At 39.0% G+C, this 26,761-nt stretch overlaps 1 protein-coding gene and 1 non-coding gene across 6 annotated transcripts in view; one reads left to right on the top strand and one right to left on the bottom strand.

The window, feature by feature from the left end:
- Positions 1 to 26,761, bottom strand: part of IGF2BP3 (insulin like growth factor 2 mRNA binding protein 3) — a 150,929-nt gene that overhangs the window by 87,536 nt on the left and 36,632 nt on the right. For all 5 annotated transcript variants that reach the window (XM_072783780.1, XM_072783779.1, XM_072783778.1 and 2 more), the window contains exon 3: positions 12,909 to 12,957. In XM_072783780.1, coding sequence (XP_072639881.1) covers positions 12,909 to 12,957 — 49 coding nt within the window. The remainder of the gene's footprint in view (positions 1 to 12,908; positions 12,958 to 26,761) is intronic.
- Positions 16,837 to 16,942, top strand: LOC140609655 (U6 spliceosomal RNA). The gene has a single exon (XR_012011407.1). It is a non-coding gene; the product is annotated as a U6 spliceosomal RNA (small nuclear RNA).

Genomic DNA, 26,761 nt, shown 5'->3' with positions numbered 1-26,761 from the left:
GTGTCTTTCTGGCATGACATAATGATACTATAACCTGACTGCAAATGCATCACACAAATATATACATGTCAAAATTCAAAGAACCGTAATGCCAGAAAAAGGTCGGTTTTAGTGTACATTAATTTCAAACAAATTTAGTCCTGTATTATTAACAAGTGAGCTGGCAGGATGATGTCAAGAACAAGACAGAATTATCAAAAAAGCCAGCGAGACTAACCTCTTCTTCCACCTCCTACACCCTGCCTTTGTCAAATGCTCTCCTGCTTGAGTCTTAAAAGATTTCCTTTTCTAGGAAGAAAGTTTATCTGAATGACATGCCACCTTCAATGGATTTCAATACTCATTTATTTCAAGGATGTTAAGAGTGATTTTTTTTGTCTAATAATGTATTTGTACCCAACAGAATATACTCTAAGTTTTCCTGATCACCAATCTTTATCAATTTTCTTTTTCAAAATTAGGTCTATTTCCCTCCTTTGTCTTCTCAGACTCAGTAACTTATCCATATTTTGGTTCCCTACCAAATGAGGGGCACTTGGCTGGCTCAGTCAGTAGAGCATGCAACTCTTTATCACAAGGTCATGAGTTCAAGCTCTATGTTGGGCATGGAGCCTACTTTAAAAAAAAAAAAAAAAAAAAAGTCCCATATTCCCATATTCATCCCTAAAATACACTCAATCTGAGCTTCTAGACAAAGTATTTAAGTTAAATGACCTCTTTTTTTCAAATCACACTACCTGGTAATCTATTTGGTTTATGAATGCTTCCTTTTTTTTTTTTTTTTTTGAATGCTTCCTTTCACATTACCTGAATGCCCTTCTCGAATAAAGTATATGGTTATAATTAGACTTACTAGTCTACCATTCATCTTTCAAAAAGTTTTGTGTCAAGTGATGCCAGGCACTAAAAATACAACAGTCTCCTGCAGCATAATAAGAAATATGTATTTGGTCTTTGTCCCTGGTTCCTGACACAGAGCTCCCAAAACCCTTCAAGTTTCCTGAATGCTAAGGGTGATAGGAATGTCTTTTGTTCTGAAGAGACAACTCTTGGTGGGCTCCTTGATAGCTTCAGGATGGGGGCTGGTCACCAGAGACCAAGGCATGATTAAAGGTTTAGAACTTACAGCCCCACCCCCCCCAAACTCTGGGAAGAGGAGGAACCCTGGAGATTGAATTAATCACCAGGGCCAGTGATTCAATCAATTGTGCCTATGTAATGAAGCCTTCATAAAACCCCAAAAAGAATGAGTTCGGAGAGCTTCTGGATTGGTGAACACATGGAGATGTAGAGAGAATGGTGTAGCTGGAGAGGGCATGGAAACTCTGCAACTCTTTCCCCTTACCTTGCCCTGTGCATTTCTTCTATTTAGCTGTTCTTGAGCTGTATCTTTAATAATAAATTGGTAATAGTAAAGTGCTTTCTTAAGTTCCGTGAGCCATTCCAGTGAATTATCGGCTGGAGAAGGGAGGGGAGGTATAGGCCACTGTGGGACTCTCCAAATTTATACACACCCAGGCATAAGTATGAGTAGCCTAAGCATCCCACTGCACATGGCATCTGAGGTCTGAACAGTCTTAAGAGATGGAGCCCTTATTTGGACCCTGATACTAAATCCAAAGTCAGTGTCAGAACTGAATTGAGTTGTAGGACATTTTGTTGGTGTTGAAAAGTTGGGAGAGGGCAGCCCGGGTGGCTCAGCAGTTTAGCGCCGCCTTCAGCTCAGGGTGTGATCCTGGAGACCCGGGATCAGGTCCCACATCAGACTCCCTGCATGGAGCCTGCTTCTCCCTCTGCCTGTGTCTCTGCTTCTCTCTCTGTGTGTCTCTCATGAATACATAAATAAAATTAAAAAAAAAAAAAAAAAGTTGGGAGAATGATACTGGAAGAGACACCATGCAGTTGGTGTAAGAAATGTTCTAGGTAATAATGACACAGATCCCCTCTCTCAATGTTCTTAATCAAGGCAACAAACCTCTTACCTCACACTTAAGAGTACCATCTGGCACCGAAAACAACAATGGTGTTTTGAGAGCTTCTGAGAGTTTAGAACATAAAGATCCATCAATCCCATGCAAAAAAAAAAAAAAAAAGATTAGTTTTTAAATAGGCTTTGTAAAAGTTACTTTGCTTATTTGATGGTTTGGTCATAAAGTTTTAAAGCCTACCTAACTATTGCTGCATTTCCCACCCCAAGTAGTTAGCTTCTTTTCCTCTCAGTCTTTATTTATAGGATCACACTTATTCCTAATCACCTATCTGAACTGTGAAGCAACTGGAATCCTCTAGAAAAAGTTCTGCCTGAAACACAAATGAAAGAGATTTATTTACTAATTATTTCTTCTTGGATCTGCCAAGGACTGCAAGTGAATAATACTGAAACCAAAGACTCTCTTCATGACCTTCCTGTTTACCACCATGAATGATCTGTTTGTGGTTGTTGGTAGTTTAATATAACTTGAACAGAAAAGACCAATTGTTTTCATCTGAAGAGTTACAAGACTCATTTGCAGATGATGAAACTGAAAGAGCAATTTCACAACTTGGCACTAACACAGAATCCTAAAATTAGTACTCAGGCACTTCTAAAGATAGTTTTAAAGCTTGAGAACACAAAGCAGGAGCCCTCACGATCAGCCCACAGAAGGTGGTTGTGCCTACATTCTGTTTTCTCCCTTTACACATGGTAAGATGCTTACAACAGCTGACGTATGACTGAAGCTTCTACAGGGTGGTAGCCAAAGGTATAGGAAAACACACCAAAGGAAGCATAGAGTGGGGGAGATTCAGGGGGGAGAGACAGCACAAGTGTCCTGTGGCCAAAAAGCAAACAGGAGAGAGAATCAAGGGTGACCTCAAGGCCGAGCCCACCTGACCTAAGCATTATTAAAATTCTGTGGGAAAGCAACCATTTGAGAGAGAAAGAAACTCTGTTTTGGACACTGTAAATTCAAAGAATATTCCAGGCAACGTTTGTTTCTAAGCAAGAAGCAAAAAATAGGCAGCAACAAGTGGAATTTCTAAGAGAAAAACCAAAAGAGTAAATAGAGAGAAATGTTCACATTTAGGAATGGAAAAGCATATGTCAGGCCAGGGCACAGAAGAGTGGCCGTAACTAAAATCTTTAGGGAGAGGAACTGAGGACATAAATGTAGCAAACAAAATGAACAACCAAGAAAAGAAAAGCCAATGGAATTGGTCCCAAGAGGGGCATGATCATTCTGTGATCTCTCAACCCCATTTCCCAAGGAACCAAGCTCCTGAGAGAAAGGGCTGATTCCAGTCCTTGGAGTAGAAAACATACAAGATGAACCTGGGACTTCTGGAACCCCAAAATCTCAACTGCTGAGACAGCATCAAAAGGACACTGGCACGGTCTTGAAGTTTTCACAAGTCTCTCAGGATTAGAATAATTTGATTATTAATATGAATGATTCTAATAATTTTGAAACCCAAATATGTTTAAATCCATGACTTCTAATTACACAAATAAAAACTCATTGGTAAAAACAAGACCCTCAGTGGTCATCCTTGTAGGATGCCAAGATACCCATATTTATAAGTAGAAAATGAAAGATTAAGCACTTTTCCTGTCTCTCTTATGCAGATTTTACCTCAGGGTGATCAAATAACTTAAAAGAACAAGTTTACAAATGCATTCCAATTACTAAATGAAGAAATTGTAGAATTAAAATATTACCATCCTACGACCACACAATTACAAACCTGCAATGATCAATGGCACGTCACATCATAGAGATAGACATTATGTACCTCCTAATGGAAGAATGCATAACCACTTATTACTTTGTTTTGTCTAAGCAAACAAAACACTGAACTTACATCTAATCCAAGTCCACAGGGTCACAGGAACATGTTAGGGAATCACAGATGGATGTAGTTCAGCAAAATAAAAATGCTGAACATTCTACAGAACAAACCAACTTCAACAAATACACAGCACCCAAAAAAAAAGGGCTGGGGGTTAAAAAGGGCTAAATGTCTTAAAAAAGATCTTGCTTAGTTCCTAATTTTAACAAAACCTTTTATACATTGAGGTAATCAAGGAAATATAAATGATTAGAGTTACTATAAATTTACTACGTGAATTTTTTTTAAGTAGGCTCCACACCCAGGATGGTGCCCAATGCAAGACTTGAACTCACAATCCTGAAGTAAAGACCTAAGCTGAGATCAAGAGTCAGACACTTAACCAACTAAGCCACCCAGTGGTGAATTTTTAAGAGACTGTTATGGGTTGAAATAGGAATCCTCAAAATTCATATGATGAAGTCTTAACTCCCAGTACCTCGGATTATAACCACATTTGGAGATCAGGTCTTTACAGAGATCAAGTTAAAATGAGGTCATTAAGGGGCACCTAGATGCCTCAGTCAGTAGAGTGTTTAGAGTGTGTGACTTTTGATCTCAGGGTCCTGAGTTCAAACCCCACATTGGGTATATAGCTTACTCAAAAAAAGGGGGGGGGAGGGGGTCATTAGGGTGGATCCTAATAAGACTGAACTGGTATCCTTATAAAAAGAAGAAATTTGGACACAGACATACACACAGCAAGAATAGCACATTAAGAATGGCATTTCATTGCCACAAGCCAGGAAACTATCAGAAAAGTCTTTTCTTTTCTTTAAAAAAAAAAAAAAAAAAAAAGTCTTGAACAGATGCTTCCCTCACAGCCCTCAGAAGAATACAAATGCGTTAATAACTTGTTAGCAGACTTCTAGCCTCCAGAACTATGAGATTTAAAAGTATGTTGCTTAAGCCACTCTGAGGTATTTTGTTACAGCAGCCCTAGCAAACGAATACAGAGACAGTATCTTTTAGAGATACACATATTGCAGCTATTTACTAAATAAAATGACAGGATGTCTAGGATTCAAAATAATCTGGAAAAAGGTAAGAGAGTAGACCTATAAACAAAACAAGATTGGCTCACCATATATTAATAATGGTTGAAACTGGGTATCATTATATTAGCCTATTTTTATGTTATTTTTTGTAATAAAAGGTTTAAATAAAGAACCTGAAGAACTTTGAGATAACCATCTCAGAAAAACTACAGAAGCACAGGACATAGGTCCAGGCATCATGGTGCAAGGACACTGGAGGTAGTAGCTTGGGACCAGAAATACTTGCCTCATATACCATTCCTATGCAGGTAATAGGGTAACTCTGATATTCATTTCCCAGTACGTCTTCCATCAAATCATTTCTAATGAGGCCAAGTTGACTCATCCCAGAGCAATGATGCATAAAGATCAACACTGTCCACAGTACTCTACAAGGAAGGGTTTACCAAAACTTACCCAAATATCTGTTCAACTTCATTCATCACTCATAATCATGTATTTCCTCCAGATCTGTGGAGAATCCTTTTTCTATTGGATTCTCTGTCAAACTTTTAGGGGCATGTTGAAAGTAATTAAATGATGATAATTATAAGAAAGAGAAACTTACCTTTTGGGGAAGGTTTTCTATTTGAGTAACCTGATTAAGAACAGAAACTCTACCACTTTCCAGTTGTGTGACCCTGGGCAAGTTACTTCACCTCTCTGTACCTCAGTTGCCTCATCTGTAAAGTGGGGACATGGGACTGTTGTTAAGATAAAATGGGTTAATTCAGCACCTAACACATAAGTCACTAAGTGTCAGCTATTCATGGGCCAGTGCTCAGAGTAAGGCATTGGTAAAGAAAGATCACCTATCTATATCAATGGTCTTCTCAATTTGCCTGTTACAGTCCTTCAGATTATCTGGCAGAGAACACCAGCTCTAACCACTGTTCACACTAAAATTCACTGATATCATTGTGATTTTCAAAGAGTCCCACAAAACCCTTCCAGGGGCCAAAGAGGGAACCTGCAGACAAGGTCCTAGGCTAGCTTTGAACAGCCCTACATTTATATTCATACACTAGGCTCCTGCCACACCGTGTCCTTTGAAAAGTCAGAAAATCACCTACCAAAAACACTGTTTATCTGCTACAACTTTATTTACAACTGTACGGTATCTACTATAAAAGCCAACCTTTAAATGGATTATTTGAAATATTCAACATCAATGCCTCCTGTGACTTCTCATTCAGTTCATGGTTCATGTCAACCCCACGGTGCCTAGAGATGTCTTTTTCTGTTTGATTGAGTACCTCATATTGTTAGCTTTTCGCTGTCAATTATACTCAAATGGTTTGGTCTCAACCAATTTCTGTTCATCATTAATTCATGTATTCACCATGGGCCAAACAGCATCTGACCAGAGCACTGAAGAGTAATCAGCACTTGGACAGATGAAGACAAGTGACAGTTCCTGCCACTGAACACATCCACCAGGGACTTCACCTAACTGACTCCATGGCCCTGGCCTAAATCTCTTTACTAGGAAGTCATCCAACCTCCCCCCAACTCTCCAAGGCAGTCTTCTAATTCTCAGCACATATCATCCAAGACTATGAGAGCTCTCCTTCACCTACTGTGATAAGTACACTACAGTTTCATTCTCCCCCTCCCAGACTAGATAACATGGCATCACTACATTCGTGCTTAGCTCCTTATTTCTTTCTAAATAAAGACTCCTTTGGTTTCCCTTCTGCCAGAATCTAGTATAATAATATTGCTATTTCTACTTACTAGTAGTACAGCCTATAATCAATCCTTCTTATTATATTCAAAGTCCATATGGAAAGAAAGTAACAGACATGAGGTGTTACCAACTTTATGAGACTAATATTAATGATATTTTTGACCTCGGGCAGCCCGGGTGGCTCAGCAGTTTAGCGCCGCCTTCAGCCCAGGGCGTGATCCTGGAGTCCCAGGATATAGTCCCACATCGGGCTCCCTGCATGGAGCCTGCTGCTCCCTCTGCCTGTGTCTCTGCCTCTTTCTCTGTCTCTCATGAATAAATAAATAAAATCTTTAAAAAAAAAAGATATTTTTGGCCTCTACAACTTGCATTAAGCATTCTTCTAAGTGCAATCTGGATAATTTCCCCATTGTAAGTACTTACCTCATCTCACAAAATACCCATTTTCTGAGGCTTCTACCTTATTTATTACAGGTTTTTCATTGTGGTCTGAAATGGGGGCATCTCAAAAGCTTTAGCCCTTCTATCAGACAGTGGACATAACGAACACGAATGTAATTTATAGAGAAGTTCTGTTACCACCCCCTACTATGTCTTACCATTAACAACACTCCCCAGCACCAAACTACAAAGGAATAAATTTCTTTTAATCATGAAGGAAGCCAAAAAAATTCTAACATTCCCTATATCCTACAAGTCAACTTTCTTCAAGCAGACTACTAGGAGCTAGGTTCAAAACAAATTAGCCAAACACTAAATACAGCGTTCTGTTAAGGCAGCACTATGGTCCCACAAAAGAAGAGCCTCCTAAGATTTCCTACAAGATATACCTCCAAAACTTCCTTCAAGTACATTTGGAAGCACCTAAAGACCTTTAAAAAAAATCATTAAGGAGCAGCTGAGTCCGAATCTTGGTTTTGGCTCAGACTGTGATCTCATGGGGCATGAGACTGAGCCACAGGTCAGGCTCCAAGCTCAGTGGGGAGTCCACTTGAAGAGTCTTGCCCTCTGCCCTTCCCCTAACTTGTCTGCTTGTGTGCATGAGCACATGTGCACTCTCTCTCGCTCTCTCTGTAAAATGGATAAATCTTTAAAAGAAAAAAAAATCATTAAGGCAACTCTGCTCTGAGAAGAAAACCAAGCAGTACTTTATGTTGTACTTTATAACTTAGAGCTTTTTTTCATTTTTAGTATACTAGTGACTCGCTTTCCATGTCAAGAACCAGAAACCAACTTCTATTTGTCAGAAGGCTGGATGCAAATGCAGAATGCTTTAGTTATAAAGAAACTCCCTGAGGCTCCTAGGTAGCTCAGTAGGTTGAGTGTCTGCCTTCACCTCAAGTCATGGTCCAGGCATTCTGGGATCAGGCTCTATGTCAGGCTCCTTGCTCAACGAGGAGTCTACTTCTCCCTCTGCCCCTCTCCCCTGCTCATGCTTGCTCTCTCTCGCTAAGTAAATAAATAAAATCTTGGGGGGGGAGAAAGAAACTCCCTTTACCCTCCTACATTTAGCCCATAATACAGCTTCTGCTTCCTCTACTCAATCACACCAGACTACACACATGGCAAAAACAGATCTTAACACTGTGGAAATCTCTCCAGAGTTTCTTCCCAAGAGACTTGTTTTCCCAGCTCAGTTAAGTCCAAGAAAAACTGTATACCCAATCCTTGAGGTAAAGCCAATATACATTCTGGATTTTCTACCAAGACTGTGATATTAAAGTATGCAATCCTCTTAAATATTTGTCAGACCGCATATTCAGATCTTTGTCTTATAAAACATAGTGGCAGGGCACCTGGGTGGCTCAGTCAGTTAAACATCTATCTTCAGCTCAGGTCATGATCTCAGGGTCCTGGGACGGAGCCCCACATTGGGCTCCCTGCTCAGCAAGAGTCTGCTTGTCCCTCTCCCTCTGACCCACACCCCACCCACCAGCTTGTGTGCTCACGCTTTCTCTCTCTCAACTCTCTCATAAATAAAATCTTAAAAAAAAATAATATGGTGGCTTCAGTCATGGGCAATGTCAGAGCCTTGTCATATAGAACACCTCAGCTGAAGATGACTGACTAGCTTAGACTATTCCTCCCAGACAGTGAATTCTGGGAAACATCATCCTACTGTTATTGTCCAACCCCAAAATAAGAACCTAACTCACCCTTTACAACATTTCATTTACATAATTAATGAGTCTTACATTTCTTTCAGAGAAGGTACTCCTTTTGGCATTCTATGAGTATATTAGGAATTCTGCTTATTTAGATTAGAGAGCAGTAGTAAGACAATGAGATTAGGAAAAACTCTCTTTGGCAAGTCCTTTCCTAAGGCCTTGGCAATTTATTTGTTAAATAAAGAAAGACATTCCTTAAATTTAGGAAATGGAGCTCATCTAAGACATTGAGTAAGAAGAAACCATGTTATCAAAGGTGTTTAAAGTGAAGTGTACTTCTGGGACTCTATCACTCCCCCATCTCTGTTGTTTATCCAAGAAGGTGTCCCCTCAAATCCTTAGCACACATAGTTCACCTCCTTCAGGGTGTCTGAGGACCCAGGTCTGCTAGCCATCAGGACTATTTATAGATGTGGTCCTTCTATCATTCTGGTCACACCAAAGATCTGCTCTTCAAGTATTTCAGGCAAGGGAATGGAAGGTAGAAAAGCAATAATTTCTTCTATTCTCCTTCTACATTCCACATACTGAGAGGAAAACAAAATTACCTAATTCCCTAGCAGCAGGTCCTTCAAAAAGTTGGTTTCCTCATATTTTTATCTGCCAAAAACAAACACTTAAGTAGTGAAACAGGTGGCCATTCCAGTGTCCCTAAGTGCATTATCATTGTCCAAAACTACACGACTAGAAACCATTTAACCCCTGCTTGGCACACCCAGCATACATGACATACCACAGAGAGAACCTGAAAGGAATCCCCTTCTGATCATTCTGTATATGGCAATATAAAGAAAACATAAACAATACATGAATACAAATATAAAACAAAAAATATCATAGTGGAAGGAAGTAACCAACAATCCAGCTACAGATCCGATAATTTGCCAAAGAGCATCACATCCAGTGTTCCTGCCATGGTCCCAGGTCACGTCTCCAGCGGCCTCACAGAAAATGGCTTACAAAAGTATTGGCAGAACAGGGGAGGAATTCTCACTTCTGGGTTAGAACTCTGACTGAAGGGATACCTGGGTGGCTCGGTCGGTTAAGCATCTGCCTTAGACTCAGGTCATGATCAAAAAAACCTGAGTGAATATATTAAGCTCTAGGTTCTAGATCTACCTTTCAACTTTTTAATGCTGAGTCTAGGACTCTGCACTCTCTATTACTCTTTTTGCCCACAATTCCGTTAGTTTCAGAGACTGGAAGGCAGGAATGAGGAGACAGGACAGGCTATTTCCCTGTTCCCTATCAGCTGTTCCAATCAGCAGTATGTTTCAGTCTCTAGCTGTGCCACGGGCACTCCTAGAACCAGCCTCATCACCTTCCGTATCTCTCACATCCCAAGCACCAGCCACAACCCTCAGAGTCTCAACGACTCACGGCTCTCCCTTCAAGTGTTAAAGAGCTCATCATCTCAACCTCTTCACTGGACTCCAGAGTGGCAGCTATTCTCTGGAGTCACCACCTCTGGATTCCCTTTCTGTCCTTTCAGTACTCCAACATCTATGTAATCCTTTACACTCAACTTCCCCTGGAGAAATACCTAACTTTTCTGGACTCTAGGTTGGATCTGACGGAGACAAGTACCAGAACTTAAGGTTGCCAAGAGGAGATGAATTTGTGGTTCATGTCCTAGCTAAAATGTAGTGTGTGCTTCTATGTACCAAGCACTGTTTAAGGGCTTTAGCATACATCATCCTATTAATGTTCACAGTAACCCAGTGGGATGGCTGTGATCATCATCACCATGTTAGAAATGGAGAAAATGAGGCTCAGAAGAAAAAAAAAAGTTTTTCCAGAAAAATTTTAAAGCCTGCTCAGAGATCACACAACTAGAAAGTAGTAGAGCTGGCATACAATGCCAAGTCTGACCCCAAAAGCCACCTACAAAAAAAACTCAGGCTTTTCTAGATACTTCATGCTGCTTCAAAGGACTATTTACATGACTCACAAATAACTTACTGTAGGATATACTTGTTATCCTTTTAAATCTTATTCCATAACAGTTCTTTTCCCTTAAAAGGCCATTTTTTGACTCTTACAACAGTTTCATTTGCCCTGTGGGATGTCTCATATTTTGGACTCAACTAGCTGTTTCTTCACAGCATCACTTCAAGTTGTGCCTCTATCCTCTGTATTTTTGGTGATTCAAAATTAGACAAATTGAATCCAGTCAAATCTCTTTTAGATAAGAATATTTCACCCATGTTTCTGTTTATTTCCTCACAGCATCAAATAAGGAGGTACAAATGTTTCCATTCCATTGTCAGTAAATCTAAGACTAATGAGTGGAGTCAAAGTTTAATCCCTCCATTATAAAAGCAATCTGGACCTTTAAATCCAAAATTATCACTGTCTATAAGGCTTTGGCACAAGACAGCCAGCATACTCAGTGTGTACAAATAAAACATTATACATAATGACTCATCTCAAAAAGGAAGTGACAGATGGTGTTCATTCAAGTCTTCATGTAAAGGAAATATCCCAATAGCTCATTTTACTCCTGATAAGCCCTCAGTAATTTTTTAATCAGTATTTCAAATATTTTTTTAAATTAAGGTCAAAGGTCAAGAGTTCCAAAGTCTAGCTCCAAGCATCTTACAATTAAGTATTTCTTGCTTAATTCTTTCAATCTTGTGTGCCCATATTTGCCCATTTGAAAATAGAGATAATGTCTCCAACTTCACTATACATGAAAGGATTGAGGGGAGGGTAAAATGAAATATAAAAGTTAAGAAAAAGCTGGAGATGGCAAATAAATGTTTATTATCATAAATTAAATTTTATCCAGAATGAAAAAGAATAAGTGAACTAAAAACTTGAGAAGCCACCAAAAATACAATAAAGTAAATGCTTCAGAAGCCAAAGCAATCTGAATTTGAAGAGATACTATGAATGAATTAAAAGAGAACTGCCACTGTAGCTGATATGCTAGCATTCCTATAATTCACTTAAAATCTTAAAATTGGCTCCTATAATTTGACTATTTCACTGAAAGCCACATTATACTAGATTTAGTTCTCAAATAGAAAATCATGTTTAACATGGCCCATGTTAAAATAGGGGACTGACCAATCAATCAATAAAATAGAGGAATCAAATCAGTAACTATAATTACCACAACACTTGATTTAGATGCCCATCCTCCAAACTACTGAATCTCCTAAACGAGTATTAATCTAAAACAGGAAAATGCATTAGGTTTAATCTTAAAAGCCACTGTTTCCACCTACAAAAATATACTTTTTATACATTATATAACTTGGAAAATATTTAGCATATATCAAAGAAACAACTCCTCCAGCAAAGATTAAACTCAGTAATATTGTTCTGAAAATAAACACTCTATAGATTTATTATCAACTGGGACCTTGGGAGAATCACACCTTGGACCAACCTGCCTTTATGAACCACCAAAGAAACCTTTCAACCATACTTTGCATTTTGGTGAAGGTTTTGGGTTTAATGTCTGACTCATCAAATGTCATTTCAAAAGACTAATGTGAAACACACCAAACTAGTACTCCTGATTTTTACATTAAAAATACATAAAAGCTAAGCAGTTTTCTCTGTATCACCTCTCCAAGGTAGGTTTTCAGAATTTTTAGGTTCCATCATTAGGAAGAATCAACATTTAAAAAAAAAAAATCTCTTCGGTTACTGGTGTCTCAAAATCTCACCATGACATCGTTATTATGCTTTGGAATTTATTGGCAACGACTATTCAATTGTGCTAAGTAGTTTGTTTATACACAGTTACTACAGTGCCACCATCCGAGCAAAAGAAAGCAGAGTTAACATTTTAAAATACAGCTTAAGTACCAAGTATGTGTCTTTAAAAAATGTGCCAAGGAGGAACTTCATATTTAAATGTAACCGGTGAATTCATGAGGAAGATCTCAAACAAGATTCTGTTAGGATGAGACTGAATGAGGGAAATTACTCAGTTAAAGGATATCAAAGAGCAGATTTTTAAAAGATACTATGCCCCTGCAAAGAAAAGCCCACAGCAAGACAGGCACTGGACAGGAATTTTGTGTTCTAGCACAGCCCAGAGTGGAGGGAAGGAGAAAAACGCTTGAAAAAATTAACAAAAGTAAGTTTAGATACAGAGATCTTAACTTTAAATATAGAAATTCTTACCTCCCACTGTAAGTGAGGCGGGATATTCCGTATCTGAAGTTTCCGGATCCTGCAGAAGAATTAAAATGTTTTATAAAAGAAAAAAAAATATATCAAACCAAAAGACATGAAATCATCAACATGGATGCTTTGAAGTTACTTAACCTATTTTTATTAACTACAAGCCAATGTATAATAAGATAATGCAGCCCAAAAAAGAAAAAGGAGACCACATTGATCACAGGACCATTTTAAGACCATTTGGAGATCCAGCATCATTGGATGATAATAGCTTATTTTAAAGCCAATAAAATTATAATTTTTTTCTTTTGTTTTTTGTTTTGTTTTTCTTAAAGATTTTTAAAGTAAGGATGCCCAGGTGGCTCAGTGGTGGAGCATCTGCCTTTGGCTTATCCTTGTGGGCATCCTAGGATCAAGTCCCACATCGGGTTCCCCACAGAGAGCCTGCTTCTTTCTCTGCCTCGCTCTCTGTCTCTCCCATAAACAAATAAGTAAAATCCTTAAAAAACAAAAAAGATTTTAAAAGTAATCTTTACACCCAATATGAGACTCAAACTTACAACGCAAGATCAAGAGTTACATGCTCTACCACTGAGCCAGCCAAGACCCCCTAAATTTGGCTTTTAAAAATTATAATATTTGAGAAACATTTTGTATGGCGACTATATACTAATTCAAACCCTCAAGCCTTAAATTAAGCATACATAGACACAAACAAAGCCAAACTACAGATGTTCTTAATTTGAGATCATAGTCAAGGGGTCCACAGATAGATTTCAAGGAACCTAGATGGGGAGGGATAAAAATCCTATTTATTTTCACTATCCCCTAATTGAAATTTAGTACCTCCTTTAATTGTGAATGTTGGCATTAAGCCACAGTAGAATCACACTTATAATTTTGACATTAATATACATTAGACAAAAAATATATATATACATTAGACATTCATATCATATTAACTTGATGCAGATTTTTACAATCTACACCCATTGCTGTTAAATTTAGATGTGTTGCCAGAACTTATTATGTTAAGAAGTATATACTCACTATGAGTTTTAATATTTTGCTAACTGTATTTCAAAATAATTGATTTCCTTTATAATCCTATGTATTTTATGTTATGCATTGAAAAACATTCTAAGAGGTCCTTAAGTTTCAGGCTACCAAGGGACTCTATGGTCCAGATATCATTAAAAATCCCTGACCGAACTTACTAACACTGTACATAAACTAATTTAAATTAAAATAAAAACTTAAAAAATAAAGTTTGAATTTTCTAACGCGAGTTATAGAAAAGATCCTCAAAAATATGATATGTAAGATTTCTGCTTTCATTAAGTGTATGGAATTTTTGTTAGGCCTAAAACCTTTCCAATTAAATAATTCTGGCTGGCATTTGGAAATGTGCATCCTCTCTTTACTGATCAAAAATGCTGTCAATTTGTCTCTTTACCTGCTCAAACTTGCTGTTAAAGTTATTTAGCATTCTTTGTATTCACGTGTTATATATACAAAACACTTCATCACTTTGATATTTTATTGACACCTGATAAATTGTAAATGTCTCAGCATCTTATGTATGCATCTTTGTGTCATACATTAAACTCTTTGGTATTAGATCTATGTGTATAAATTGTTTGGATATTGCCTAACTCAGTGATGTGTAATTATAAACCACTCTGATTCATTAAGCTTTCATATCTCAATACCCTCAAAAAAAATTCCAACCTTAGTTCAAATGCATACACACATACACACACACACACACACACACACACAGAGGCTACAAAGTAACAATTATATACAGTATTTAATGTATCTATCTACTTTTCTTCTACTCCTTCTTCAACACTATCAGAGGGAGAAAGGGAGCTAAAGACATTAATTATGTGAAATTGTAATACAGGTGCCACACACAAAATCACCCCCTTAGAAGGGAAAGGAATTTATAGTCAACTAGCTATTTAAAAAAAAAAAAAAGATTAGAAACTGGGCTTAGCATATCAAGTGAAATAATTAAATTGCTTAACTTCTAAAATTAGAAGTTTCCCTTTCCTGGTCAAATAATCCATGTATTTTGAAGTACCACAGCAAAACACAACTTAAACCACATTCATAACCTAGTCCTTTGTCTCTTGTATTCCCCTGAATACATGAGAACAAATAAATGCTAGATACTGCCTATCCTTCAGGGAACTATAAAGAACATGTAGATTAACTAAACTCAGGTACATCCTGTTTGTAATCACAAACTTGAGGAGGAAGGAAAAAGCAGCTTTACATTACTTTTATGGGACAGTAAAACAAAGCACAATCATCAGGGAAATACACCCAAGAGATGGTAAGAATGTCAATTTAAGGGGAAAAAAATTTCAACCACCACCTCAGCCTCAGAATTTACACATGAAATGCTAAGTCTGAGATTTGTTTGAAAATAACTTATGTTCTAACAATTGTTAAAGCTGCAGGACACATTAAAAAAAAGCAAAAATACAGTATTAAGATTTTTATTTATTTATTCATGAGAGACAGAGAGAGAGAGGGAGGCACAGACATAGGCAGAGAGAAAAGCAGGCTCCATGCAGGAAGCCGATGTGGGACTTGATCCCAGGACTCCAGGATCACAACCTGAGTCAACGGCAGACGCTCAACCGAGCCACCCAGGCATCCCTGTATTTTTGCTTTAGGATAAACTACATTTCCCATAAAAACCTTTATAACTATACTCTACTGGGGCATCTGGGTGGCTCAGTTAGGCATCGGACTCTTGATCTCAGCGTCTCCAGGTCATGAGTTTGGGTCCCACAATAAGCGCCACGCCCAAATTGAAAACATATGTGTGTGTGTGTGTGTGTGTGTGTGTGTGTATATGTGTGTGTGTGCACGTACACACATATATACAGTCTGCTAGGATGTCTAATACGCAGATTACACAAGTACTATATATTGCTTCAGCTAACAGAAAAGTTACTCAATATTGTGTAATATTTACCCTCAGTAACCAAGGAAATAAGATTTACTACACACATGCAAGTACTAAGTTGATGGGTTTTTTTAAGATTTGAGAGAGAGAGAGAGCAGAGCAGAGGCAGGAAAGGGTGTAGAGCAAAGGGAGAGGGAGAAGCAGGTTCCCCGCTGAGCAGGGTGCCCACCGTGGGGCTCAATCCCAGGACCCTGGGATCATGACCTCAGCTGAAGGCAGAGACTTAACTGACAGAGCCACTCAGTTGCCCCTGAAAGTACTAAGTTTTATTCAAGCACCTATCAGTAAGAATTAGCAGAGCAGTGTTAAGAAACTAAATATTCATTCCCACTGGACTTTTTTCCTAGGTATATACATGATCAAAACTGTTCCCCAGAAGTATATATATGAGTGTGCATACAGAGTTTAGGTCAACTGGCAGATGTTTATTCTTTTTTTTTTTTTTTTTTTTGCAGATATTTATTCTTATCGCAAAAATAAATACCATTTCACAGGGTTCCCAAGAAATTCTTTAAATAGAATACCATTTTTTGTACATTAGAAGTAATCTATTAGCCATATTTTGCCAACACAAATAATTATTCCCCTTAAATGGCTGTCCAATTTCCATCATCTGATTCTCTCAAGTTTCATTTTAGACAAACATCAAGATGATTTTCATATAGTTAGTGTTTTCACATCTAGAGTTGCTCTTTCCCATTTACCGGTAACATAGCTCATTAACCTCTGCAGTTTCTCCCCTGCTCCTAACCCCATGCTCCTCTCTTAACAGTATAAGAGCCAAAAGGCTCAACATTAAAAGAGACCAAGCAAAGGCATGAATTCTAACCATCTAGCACATAAACACAAACTTCTCACTTCTGGGAAGTACTTGAGAACAATTCATCCCATTCTGCTGTACTTATGGAGTTGGCTATGCACAATTAAAACACTATTACCTGTGTGCTCCCTTCAGCAGCACATATACTAGAATTAAAGTGATACAGGGATTAGCATGGCTCCAGGGCAAGGATGACACACACAAATTTGTGAAGTGTTCCCTTTTTTTTTTTTTTTTTAAGTATTTATTTGAAAAAGAGAAGCACGCTCATGCAAGTGGAAGGAGGGGCAGAGGGGGAGAAAAAAAGAATCTCTAAAAGACTCCCTGCTGAGTGCAGAGTCCAATGTGGGGCTCAACCCCACCACCCAGAGATCATGACCTGAGTTGAAATCAAGAGTTGGATGCTCAGGAGCACCTGGGTGGCTTAGCTGGTTAAGCGTCTACTTTCAGCTCAGGTCATGATCCCAGGATCCTGGGATCCAGCCCCACATCAGTCTCCCTGCTCAGCAGGAGCCTCTTCTCCCTCTTCCTTTCCCCCTCTGCTGCTCCCTCTGCTTATACTGTCAAATAAATAAATAAAATCTTTAAAAAAGAAAAAAAAAGGAGTTAAATGCTCAATCAACTGAACCACCGAGGCACTCTACATTCCATATTTATTTTTAAAGATTTTATTTATTCATGAGAGAAACACAGAGAGGCAGAGACACAGGCAGAGGGAAAAGCAGGCTCTCTCTAGGGAGCCTGATGTGGGACTCAATCCCAGGACCCCAGGGAGGCAGGCGCTCAACTGCTGAGCCACCCAGGAGCCCCTGCATTCCATATATTTTATAGAAAAATTTACTGTATACAAATTTTGCAAGTTATTTTTTTGCTCAGTATTATGTTTTTAGATTTTTCCCTAACAATACAAGTAAATCCAGGGGTGCCTGGCTGGCTCAGGTGGCAGCGAGTGACTCTTGATCTCAAGGTCATGAGTTTGAGCCGCACATTGTGTCTAGAGATTATTTTAAACAAATAAAACAAGTTTAAATTCTATTTAAAAAATAATACAAGTTGGGATCCCTGGGTGGCGCAGCGGTTTGGCGCCTGCCTTTGGCCCAGGGCGCGATCCTGGAGACCCGGGATCGAATCCCACATCAGGCTCCCGGTACATGGAGCCTGCTTCTCCCTCTGCCTGTGTCTCTGCCCCTCTCTCTCTCTCTCTCTCTCTCTCTGTGACTATCATAAATAAAAATTAAAAAAAAAATACAAGTAAATCAAGTTCATTTTTATTTAAAAAAAGAAAAAAGGATTATCACCTGCTTTACTGATCTTCAATCTCAGCTTTTAAAATCAGGTTCTATTTATGTTTAATTCTAAATTGTTAAGAGTCAAGAAAATAGATATGGATATGTTTCTACCATATGATTACCTAATCACTCAAGTTCAGTTTAACCAGCTGCAAAGTGTGTTGGTGTCCTACCTCCTCCTGAAGCACACTTAAGTCATAGGATATACATGCCTTAGAATAGCAACTAATTAATTGGGCCATCTCATTCTCTGTTGTGTTCAGAACGTGGAACAGTGCTTAGCACTTGAGAAGCATTCAAATGATAGTTAAATTAAAATTTGTTATCATCTAAAAAATAAAAAAATAAAATTTGTTATCATCTATTCCTGGGGAAGAAAAACACAAGATCTAAACTATCAGAAACTACAAATATTCCCAAATATTTTCTTTTTTTTTTTTTTTAAGATTTTATTTATTCATTCATGAGAGAGACAGAGAGAGAGGCAGAAACACAGGCAGAGGGAGAAGCAGGCTCCCATGCAGGGAGCCCGACATGGGACTCGATCCCGGGTCTCCAGGATCACGCCCTGGGCCAAAGGCAGACACGCAACTGCTGAGCCACCCAGGTGTCCCAAATTTCAACTAATTTTATTCAAATTGACACCAAACTAAAAAAATCAACTTCCATATGCCCATACCAGGTTCAATTATTAAGTATGATCACCTTACCTTGTTTATCTATACTCACACTAGTACCAAGAAGTTCCACTTACATGGCTTGTCATGCTCAAGTACATTAGTAAACAGCTTTAAAAGGACTTTTGCTTATGGGACACCTGGATGGCTCAGTCAGTTGGGTAACTAACTTTTCATTTCAGCTCAGGACATCATCTCATGGTCCTGGGATGGAGCCTCATATTGGGCTCAAGCCTGCCATTGAGCCTGCTTAAGATTCCCTCCCTCTCCCCCTCCTCCACCCCCCCCCCCCCACCACCACCCTGAGTGCTCTCTCTCAAAACAGAAACAGAAACTAAAAAAACATCATTGTGGGCACCTTGGTGGCTCAGTGGTTGAACGTCTGCCTTTGGCTCATGCTATGATCCCTAGGGTGCTGGATCGAGTCCTGCATTGGGCTTCCTGTGGGAAGCCTGCTTTCTCCCTCTACCTAGGACTCTGCCTTCTCTGTAGCATGAATAAATGAATAAAATCTTAAAAAAATAATAAAATAAACCATCACTGCTCCTCAAAGTGATTTACAGAAATTCCTTGATATCAGATATCCACTCTATTTCCAATTACTTAATATATTCATACAGTTTGTTTATTCCTATCAAGATCCTGAGGAGGAGCACCTAGCTGGCTCAGTCCCTAGAGCATGTTACTTGTGATCCTGAGTCTGTGAGTTCAAGCCCTACACTGGGCACAGAGCCTAAATTAAAAAAAAAAAAAAAAAAAAGAAAGAAAAAATCTCAAGATGCACACGTGTGGAGTTATCTCTTAGATCTACATTCTTCTTGCCATTTATTTGTGGATAGGTCACATGCCCTGCATGATAACTCATTCTGGATTTTCTCCATTGTATCCCTTTTGTGTCATTTTCAATAAATTGTTTACTATGTTGAATTTGATATGCTAGGTCTTTTATGCTTTATAAAAAATATTACACATCTATGAATCCACCTGCCCAAATAATCAGAACAAGACAACTGAAGCTAACCATGCTTCTCTCCCACTCCAAATGCCTGCCTCCTAGAATGTACTCATTACTCCAAATTTGTCACTTATACCTTTTATTTATGAATATTCATATCTCTTTTAAAATCGATTTTAGGGGCACCTGGGTGGCTCAGTGGCTGAACATCTGCCTTCGGCTCCGGTCATGATCCTGGGGTCTTGGGATCAAGTCCTGTATCAGGCTCTCTGCTCAGCAAGGAGCCTGCTTCTCCCTCTGCCTATATCTCTGCCTCTCTTCGTGTATTTCATGACCGAATAAAATCTTTTTAAAAACTGGATTTTAAGTAGGCAAAATACTATCATCAGTCCTTAAAAATGAAGAAAAACTTCATATTAAATACCTAGTCACAGTTCTTCTTCAATCAAAAAAAAAAAAAAATTCCGTTTGTTCAATCAGTATCTCAAAAGAGCCATATATTGCATTTGGTTGATTAGGATTCGAGTCCCACAATCCACAATGTTTCCCACTGTTTCTTTCCTTGCAGCTTATGGGGGGAGAGGGACTGCAAACCTGTCATTTGTCCTATAATTTCTCACTGGCTGGATTTTGCTAATTACAGCCCCCATGATGGTGCTTAATATTCTCCTCTGTCCCCTCTGTAATTAGATCTGAAGTTTCAATTTGCTTTTTGTTGTTGCCACTTGTTTGGGGAGAGACAATAATGTACTACAAGAAGTGTCTTGTACTGGGGTGCCTGGCTGGCTCAGTCAGAGGAGCATTCAACTCTTGAACTCGGGGTCCTGAGTTCAAATCCTACATTGGGTATAATGAATAAATGAAACTTAAAAAAAAAGAAAGAAAAACATAAAAGAAAAGAAAGTGTCTTGTACTTCCACAAGGAGATGTGTATCTCTAGCTATCTTCCCATGATGCCACAAACACCGATGATCACTGCCTAAATTCATTATTTTATTCAAGATTGAAAGTAGTTTTATCATTTTAATATGGCTTCTGTATCTTTTTAATTTAGCTTGAGTTCTTTCATTAAGAACAACTTTCCCGGGGCACTTGGGTGGCTCAGTCAGCTAAGCATCTATGATCCCAGGGTCCTGGAATATAGCTCTGCTCTGTAGGGGGCCTGCTTCTCCCTCTGCTTGCTGCTCCCCCGTTCTGTCAAATAAATAAATAAAATCTTTATTTATTTTTTTTAATTTTTATTTATTTATGATAGTCACAGAGAGAGAGAGAGAGAGAGAGAGAGGCAGAGATACAGGCAGAGGGAGAAGCAGGCTCCATGCACCGGGAGCCCGACATGGGATTCGATCCCGGGTCTCCAGGATCGCGCCCTAGGCCAAAGGCAGGCACTAAACTGCTGCGCCACCCAGGGATCCCTAAAATCTTTATTTAAAAAAAAAAAGGAACAACTTTCCCTTGCCAAATATCTGGATAGATTCAGTAAATACAGTGAAGTGTGAAGCTCAGTAAATACAGTGAAGACAGAATAAAGGATTCTTTCCCTCTGTAGATGGTTTTGTGCTCCTTATTACAACCCCTCTTTCACCTCTGATGGCATCCACAGCTGTGAGGTTGGCCCTGCCTCCTTCCATCACTAAGCACACACCTTAGGCATCTGTTTTACCTCAGGGCTTTCTCCAAATCCTCAGAAGAGTATTAGGAGGAGCCTGCAACCAAAGGAGACACGAAACCCTCAAGACAATCCACAGTTTACAAGGGAAGAGAACTAGCCAGGAGATAAATGCCCATGTTCAGCTGGGAGGCATTCTGTACCTTTCTCTAAGGTCCATTTTCCTTATATCAATCTCCGTAAAGTACCTTTCACATTGTCTTTTCCTAATTCCCCATTCCCCACTCTTGCTTCCTAAAATCATATCCAAAATAAATTAGCTTCATACAAATCCTCATCTCCATCTCTTCTTTCAGGAGTTCAAAGATATTGTTATTTCAAACTTCCCAGAATAATGAGTTGATGCTCTGGCACCATCCAAAGATAACCAAATGATTATTTCTTTTCAGTATCATCATAAATTCAGAGTCCTAGGTATTTGGGGCGTATCAATCCATTGCATTAATCCCTTTTGATGCTCAAATTGCCCCATCTTTGGCCAATCAGTGCAAGCATCTTCATACTGACTTCTCCATCTTGTAACATGACTCCAATAATTTATGAGAGCTCCTTTGCTTTCTGTTTTGACATGATAATCCAGGTTCAACTGGTACACTTCCTAACCCCCTCTACAATCAGCTTTTTCTACATAAAGTGCTAGTCCCTTTTAGTCCAAAATAATATATTAAGACACATTCTAGTCACACTCGAGTGCTATTATTAGGATGGTCATTGCTCCTAAGCCACAGTTGGAAAATAGACACCTTATCTGAAAGAGAAATAAACTGTGTCTTCATGCAGATTACTTCCAATTCAAACTTTAGATTACTAGGTGCTACCAAGTGTCTTTCACCTTAGGTTCTTTTCTTCACTATAAAGTTTGAAAGCAGATAAGAATATAAACAAGAAAACACTGTTACCGATGGAATGCTTACATCCCTCACCTCCCAAAATTCCTATGTTGCCGCCCTAACCTCCAATGTGATGGATGGCATTAGGAAGTGGGGCCTTTGGAAAAAGCACTCAGGCTTAGATGAGGTCATGAGGATGGAGCCCCCATAAAATTACTAGCTTTTTTATAAAAAAAAATTTTTTTAAGTAATCTCTATACTGAACGTAGGGTTCAAACTCAGAATCTGAAGATCAAGAGTTGCATGCTCTTCTTCTTCTAAGCTAGCTGAGGGCCCCGGGATCACTATCTTTGTGAGGAGAGAGACCAGTGCTGATGAGAGGCCGTGTGAGCCAGAGCAAGATGGTGTCTTTCCACAGGTCAGGAAGACAGGGCTCTTACCAAGAACCAAAAGAATCTGACTGCACTGACTGCACCTTTATCTTCGACTTCCCAGCCTCAGAACTATGATAAATAAATGTCTATTGTTTAAGCCCCCTTGTCTGTGGTATTTTGCCATAGCAGCCACACTGCCTCGGACCGTGTCTATTACCTCCTTCATCCTTCACAGTCAGCATTTTATCAATTAGGAAACAAAACTCGGGCACCTGGATAGCTCAGTTGGTTAAGCAGTGCCTTTGGCTTGGGTCATGATCCTGGGGGTCCTGGAATCAAGCCCTGCATCCAGCTCCCTGCTCAGTGGAGCCTGCTTCTCCTTCTTCCTCTGCCCCTCCCCCTGTGTATGTGCTCTCTCACTCTCAAAAAAAACAAAAAAACGTAAGTTTGACCCATCCAAATATACACTGCTCGTGTGTAGCAGCATTAGTATCTATCTCTGGGAATTCCGGCTCCAGAGTCTACCCTCTTAACTACACTATATTCAATCTCTGATTTCACTTAAAATACAACCAACAACGTAACCACATCCAATGACTTCACAAAGATTACAGGCTGCAATTTTTATTACACCCTAAAGGTCAAGTATAGGTTAATCCTGTGCAAAAATTTTCACTTTACCCCCACAGCTTTAAACCATACGATGATTATTTACATGTCACGACTCAATATTGACATTAAATGGACACGGCTACATATTAATACCAATAAAGGAAGGCAACGATGCTGAAAACTTGGCTAACTCAATTGCCTCAAGATCAGGACAACTGCATACACAGGCACCCAGGTACTTCTGAAGCCAGACATTTCAAAGTCAAGTCCTAATACAAGAAACAAAAATATATTAGACTTGCAACTTTCTGTCCTAACTACCTACAGGTCCTGAATGTACATTTGTACATTTTCTTCATCTTATTTCTCCCAAAAGGCTTTGACCCCCTTCTTTCTACCAACACTTACACAAATCAAGGAAATCCCTGATTTCCCACGTGGTAAAGAGACTAAGGCTCTAACAATCTAACAAGGCTAACACCAGCAGAAGGCAGGAAAAGAAAACCAAATCTAACTTGTAACAAGGTTTCTCTCTGCCTTATTTTCTTATGCAAAGAAGTGGGACACATGGTCCACTTATGAACCAGTCATTTTCAAATAAAAAGCCAAGCCTGTGGACTTACAGCAGTATAGTGTGGCCTCTTTGATCCGCCACTTGGAGGCACTCTGTACCAGCTGTAGAGTTTCATTCCAGCTGCGCCAACCAATTCAGTCCATATCCAAAAAGGAATGTGTTCAACATGACTAAATTCAGTATTGCTAATTAATTAACCTGTATTAATAATAGTATTCAATATTTTATATATAGCCTTTCTGATTTTATACAGTTATGAACTATGTTTTTCTTTTAAGAAGTAGCTTTTTTTTTTTTTTTTTTTTAAGATTTTATTTATTTAACATGAGAGACACACACAAAGAGAGAGGCAGAGACACAGGCAGAGGAGAAGCAGGTTCCATGCAGGGAGCCTGATGTGGGACTCGATCCTGGGTCTCCAGGATCATGCGCTGGGCTGAAGGCAGCGCTAAACCGCAGAGCCACTCGGGGCTGCCTAAGAAGTAGCTCTTAAAAGGTCCACCTCAATTTTTACAAAGTTTAATACACACTGCTGGTGAAAAGTAGCAACTGGAATAACCTTGCCTCATCACTGACTTGATAGTCTCTCACATCAAAGCCTCTAAACTCAAGGATTTTCTCTATGTTATTTCCTCATAAAGCTGTAGTATGCTCACAGATCTAATTCAGGGACGCCTGGGTGGCTCAGCACTTGAGCCTCTGCCTTCAGCTCAGGCCGTGATTCCGGGATTGGGATCGAGTCCCACACTGGGCTCCCTGCGTGGAGCCTGCGTCTCCCTCTGCCTGTGTTTCTGCCTCTCTCTCTCTCTCTCATAAATAAATAAATAAAGGGCACAAACTGATCCTTGATTTTTTTTTTTAAGATTTTATTTATTTATTCACAAAAGACACAAAGAGAGAGGCAGAGACACAGGCAGAGGGAGACGCAGGCTCCGTGCAGAGAGCCCAACGCGGGACTCAATCCCAGGACTCCAGGATCACGCCCTGGGCTGAAGGCAGGCATCAAACCGCTGAGCCACCAGGGATTCCCTGGATCCTTGATTTCTGAGTAAGATTTTTGTAGTCTTTATACTGATCTGAAAGTGAGCCTTTAAACAAAAAAGTCACCACCAATATTTCAGCCAACCACAGAAACACACACAGTTGAACATTAGATAGTTACTATTTAAATAAAAAGCTCGCTGCCTGAATATCTCAAAAGTACATTAATACAATATAGCAAATTACACTTATCTTCCTTGAAAATTAGGGTGATCACCAGGGAATACTCAGATACAAAACCTCTGAGTCACACAGAAAATTAATCATACCCCCCCCAAAGAAAGCAAAGAAAATTACTCATTCCCATATTTTTCCAGTTAAATTAATTTTATAAATACCAATACATTTTTTCCAGCAAGCCTCATTTTAAAAAGTGATTTTAAAAGCTGTCTGTATTTAAACAACTCTGTCCAATGGAATAGCCACGATCCGCATGAGGCTTGAAATGTGGCTAGTCTTGTCTCAACTGATTTCTTCTGTGAGTATAAAGTTTAACAGATTTTGAAGGCTTAGTACAAAAAATATATATAAAATTTCTCAAAGGGGAGCACCTAGGTGGCTCTGTTATTTAAGTGTCCAACTCGATTTTGACTCAGGTCATGATTCTGGGGTTGTGGGATCAAGCCGTGTGTCAACTGTGCTCCAAGCAGGGGTGGGGGTGGGGGTGCCTGCTTGTTGCTCTCCCTCTGCTCCTACCCCTGCTCATGCTTGATCTCGTTCTCTAAAATAAATAAATAAAATCTTAAAAACATTTCCCAACAATTTTTAATATTTTTTTAATTTTATTTTTTTTAATTTACAGAAAGAGAGGGGGGCAGAGGAACAGGCAGAGGGAGAAGCAGGCTCCATGCAGGAAGCCCAATGTGGGACTCGATCCAGGGTCCCCAGGATCACACCCCAGGCTGCAGGCGGCGCTAAACCGCTGCGCCACCAGGGCTGCCCAACAATTTTTAATATTAATCACATGTTAAAACATTTTAGATATGTTGAATTGTATAAAATACTAGTATTAGTTTTATCTATTTTTACTTCTTATTGTAGCTACTAGAAATGTTAAAATTGCATATATATACAGTTCACATCTTCCAGTTGGACAGAGCTCTTTAAAATCTGGTATATTTGACACTCAAATGCAAAACTAATTCATCAGATTTTGCCAATGGAATTTCAGGATCAAGAAACCAAGTTTCATAGGGAGTACTTATTTCTCACTTAAAATTCACCATCACTAGGTGAACTGTAATTGCATCTCCAAGAAGAGGTGTTTTGGGGTGCCTAGGTGGCTCAAGCCAGTTAAGCATCTTCGTCCTGGGATCAAGCCCCAAAACAGGCTCCCTGCTTCACCCTCTCCTTCTGCTGTTCCCTCTGCTTGTGCTCTGTCAAATAAAATCTTAAAAAAAAAAAAAAAAAGAGGTGTTTTAAAATGACTTTTTTTTTTTTTTTTTTAAATAAACTCTACCCTCAACGTGAGGCTCAAATTCAAGACTTTAGATTAACAGTCACATGCTCCACTGAGCCAAGGTGACTCAACTTTTCAAAGTGCTGTATTTTAGGTGAGGGAAAACGGCTACATTTTTAATATAAGGGTATTTCTACATTAATGCTTTTTATTTTATGTTACTGCTAACTGGATGTGCTCCTTATCTAAAGCAAATCCTAAATCCTTGGATTTTGGTTTTGTTGTTGTTTTTAAGAGGAAAGGTTGATGTTTATCATTATTAAGTTCTATGACCTACTCATGAACTGTAGAAACTACAATTACCACACTGAGAGTCTGAAGAAAGAGTATAGATGCCTTATTTCTAAGGAGTTATACAACCAATCCACATGGTTTATACTCACAATTTCAATGTTTTGTATAATCAAGCAAGTTAAATAAGCAAACAACTGTTAATTGCTCACAAGACAATCAGTATGAAAATTCTCAGTTTCATGTAAGTCAAGAACTCTTGGGTGCCTGTTAAATAAGCAAACAACTGTTAATTGCTCACAAGACAATCAGTATGAAAATTCTCAGTTTCATGTA

The sequence above is a fragment of the Canis lupus genome, chromosome 18 (genome assembly GCF_048164855.1).
Source record: "Canis lupus baileyi chromosome 18, mCanLup2.hap1, whole genome shotgun sequence".
NCBI classification, from domain to species: Eukaryota; Metazoa; Chordata; class Mammalia; order Carnivora; family Canidae; genus Canis; species Canis lupus.
Note: the sequence above shows the minus strand (reverse complement) of the source record. Positions and strands in the feature narration are given on the sequence as shown.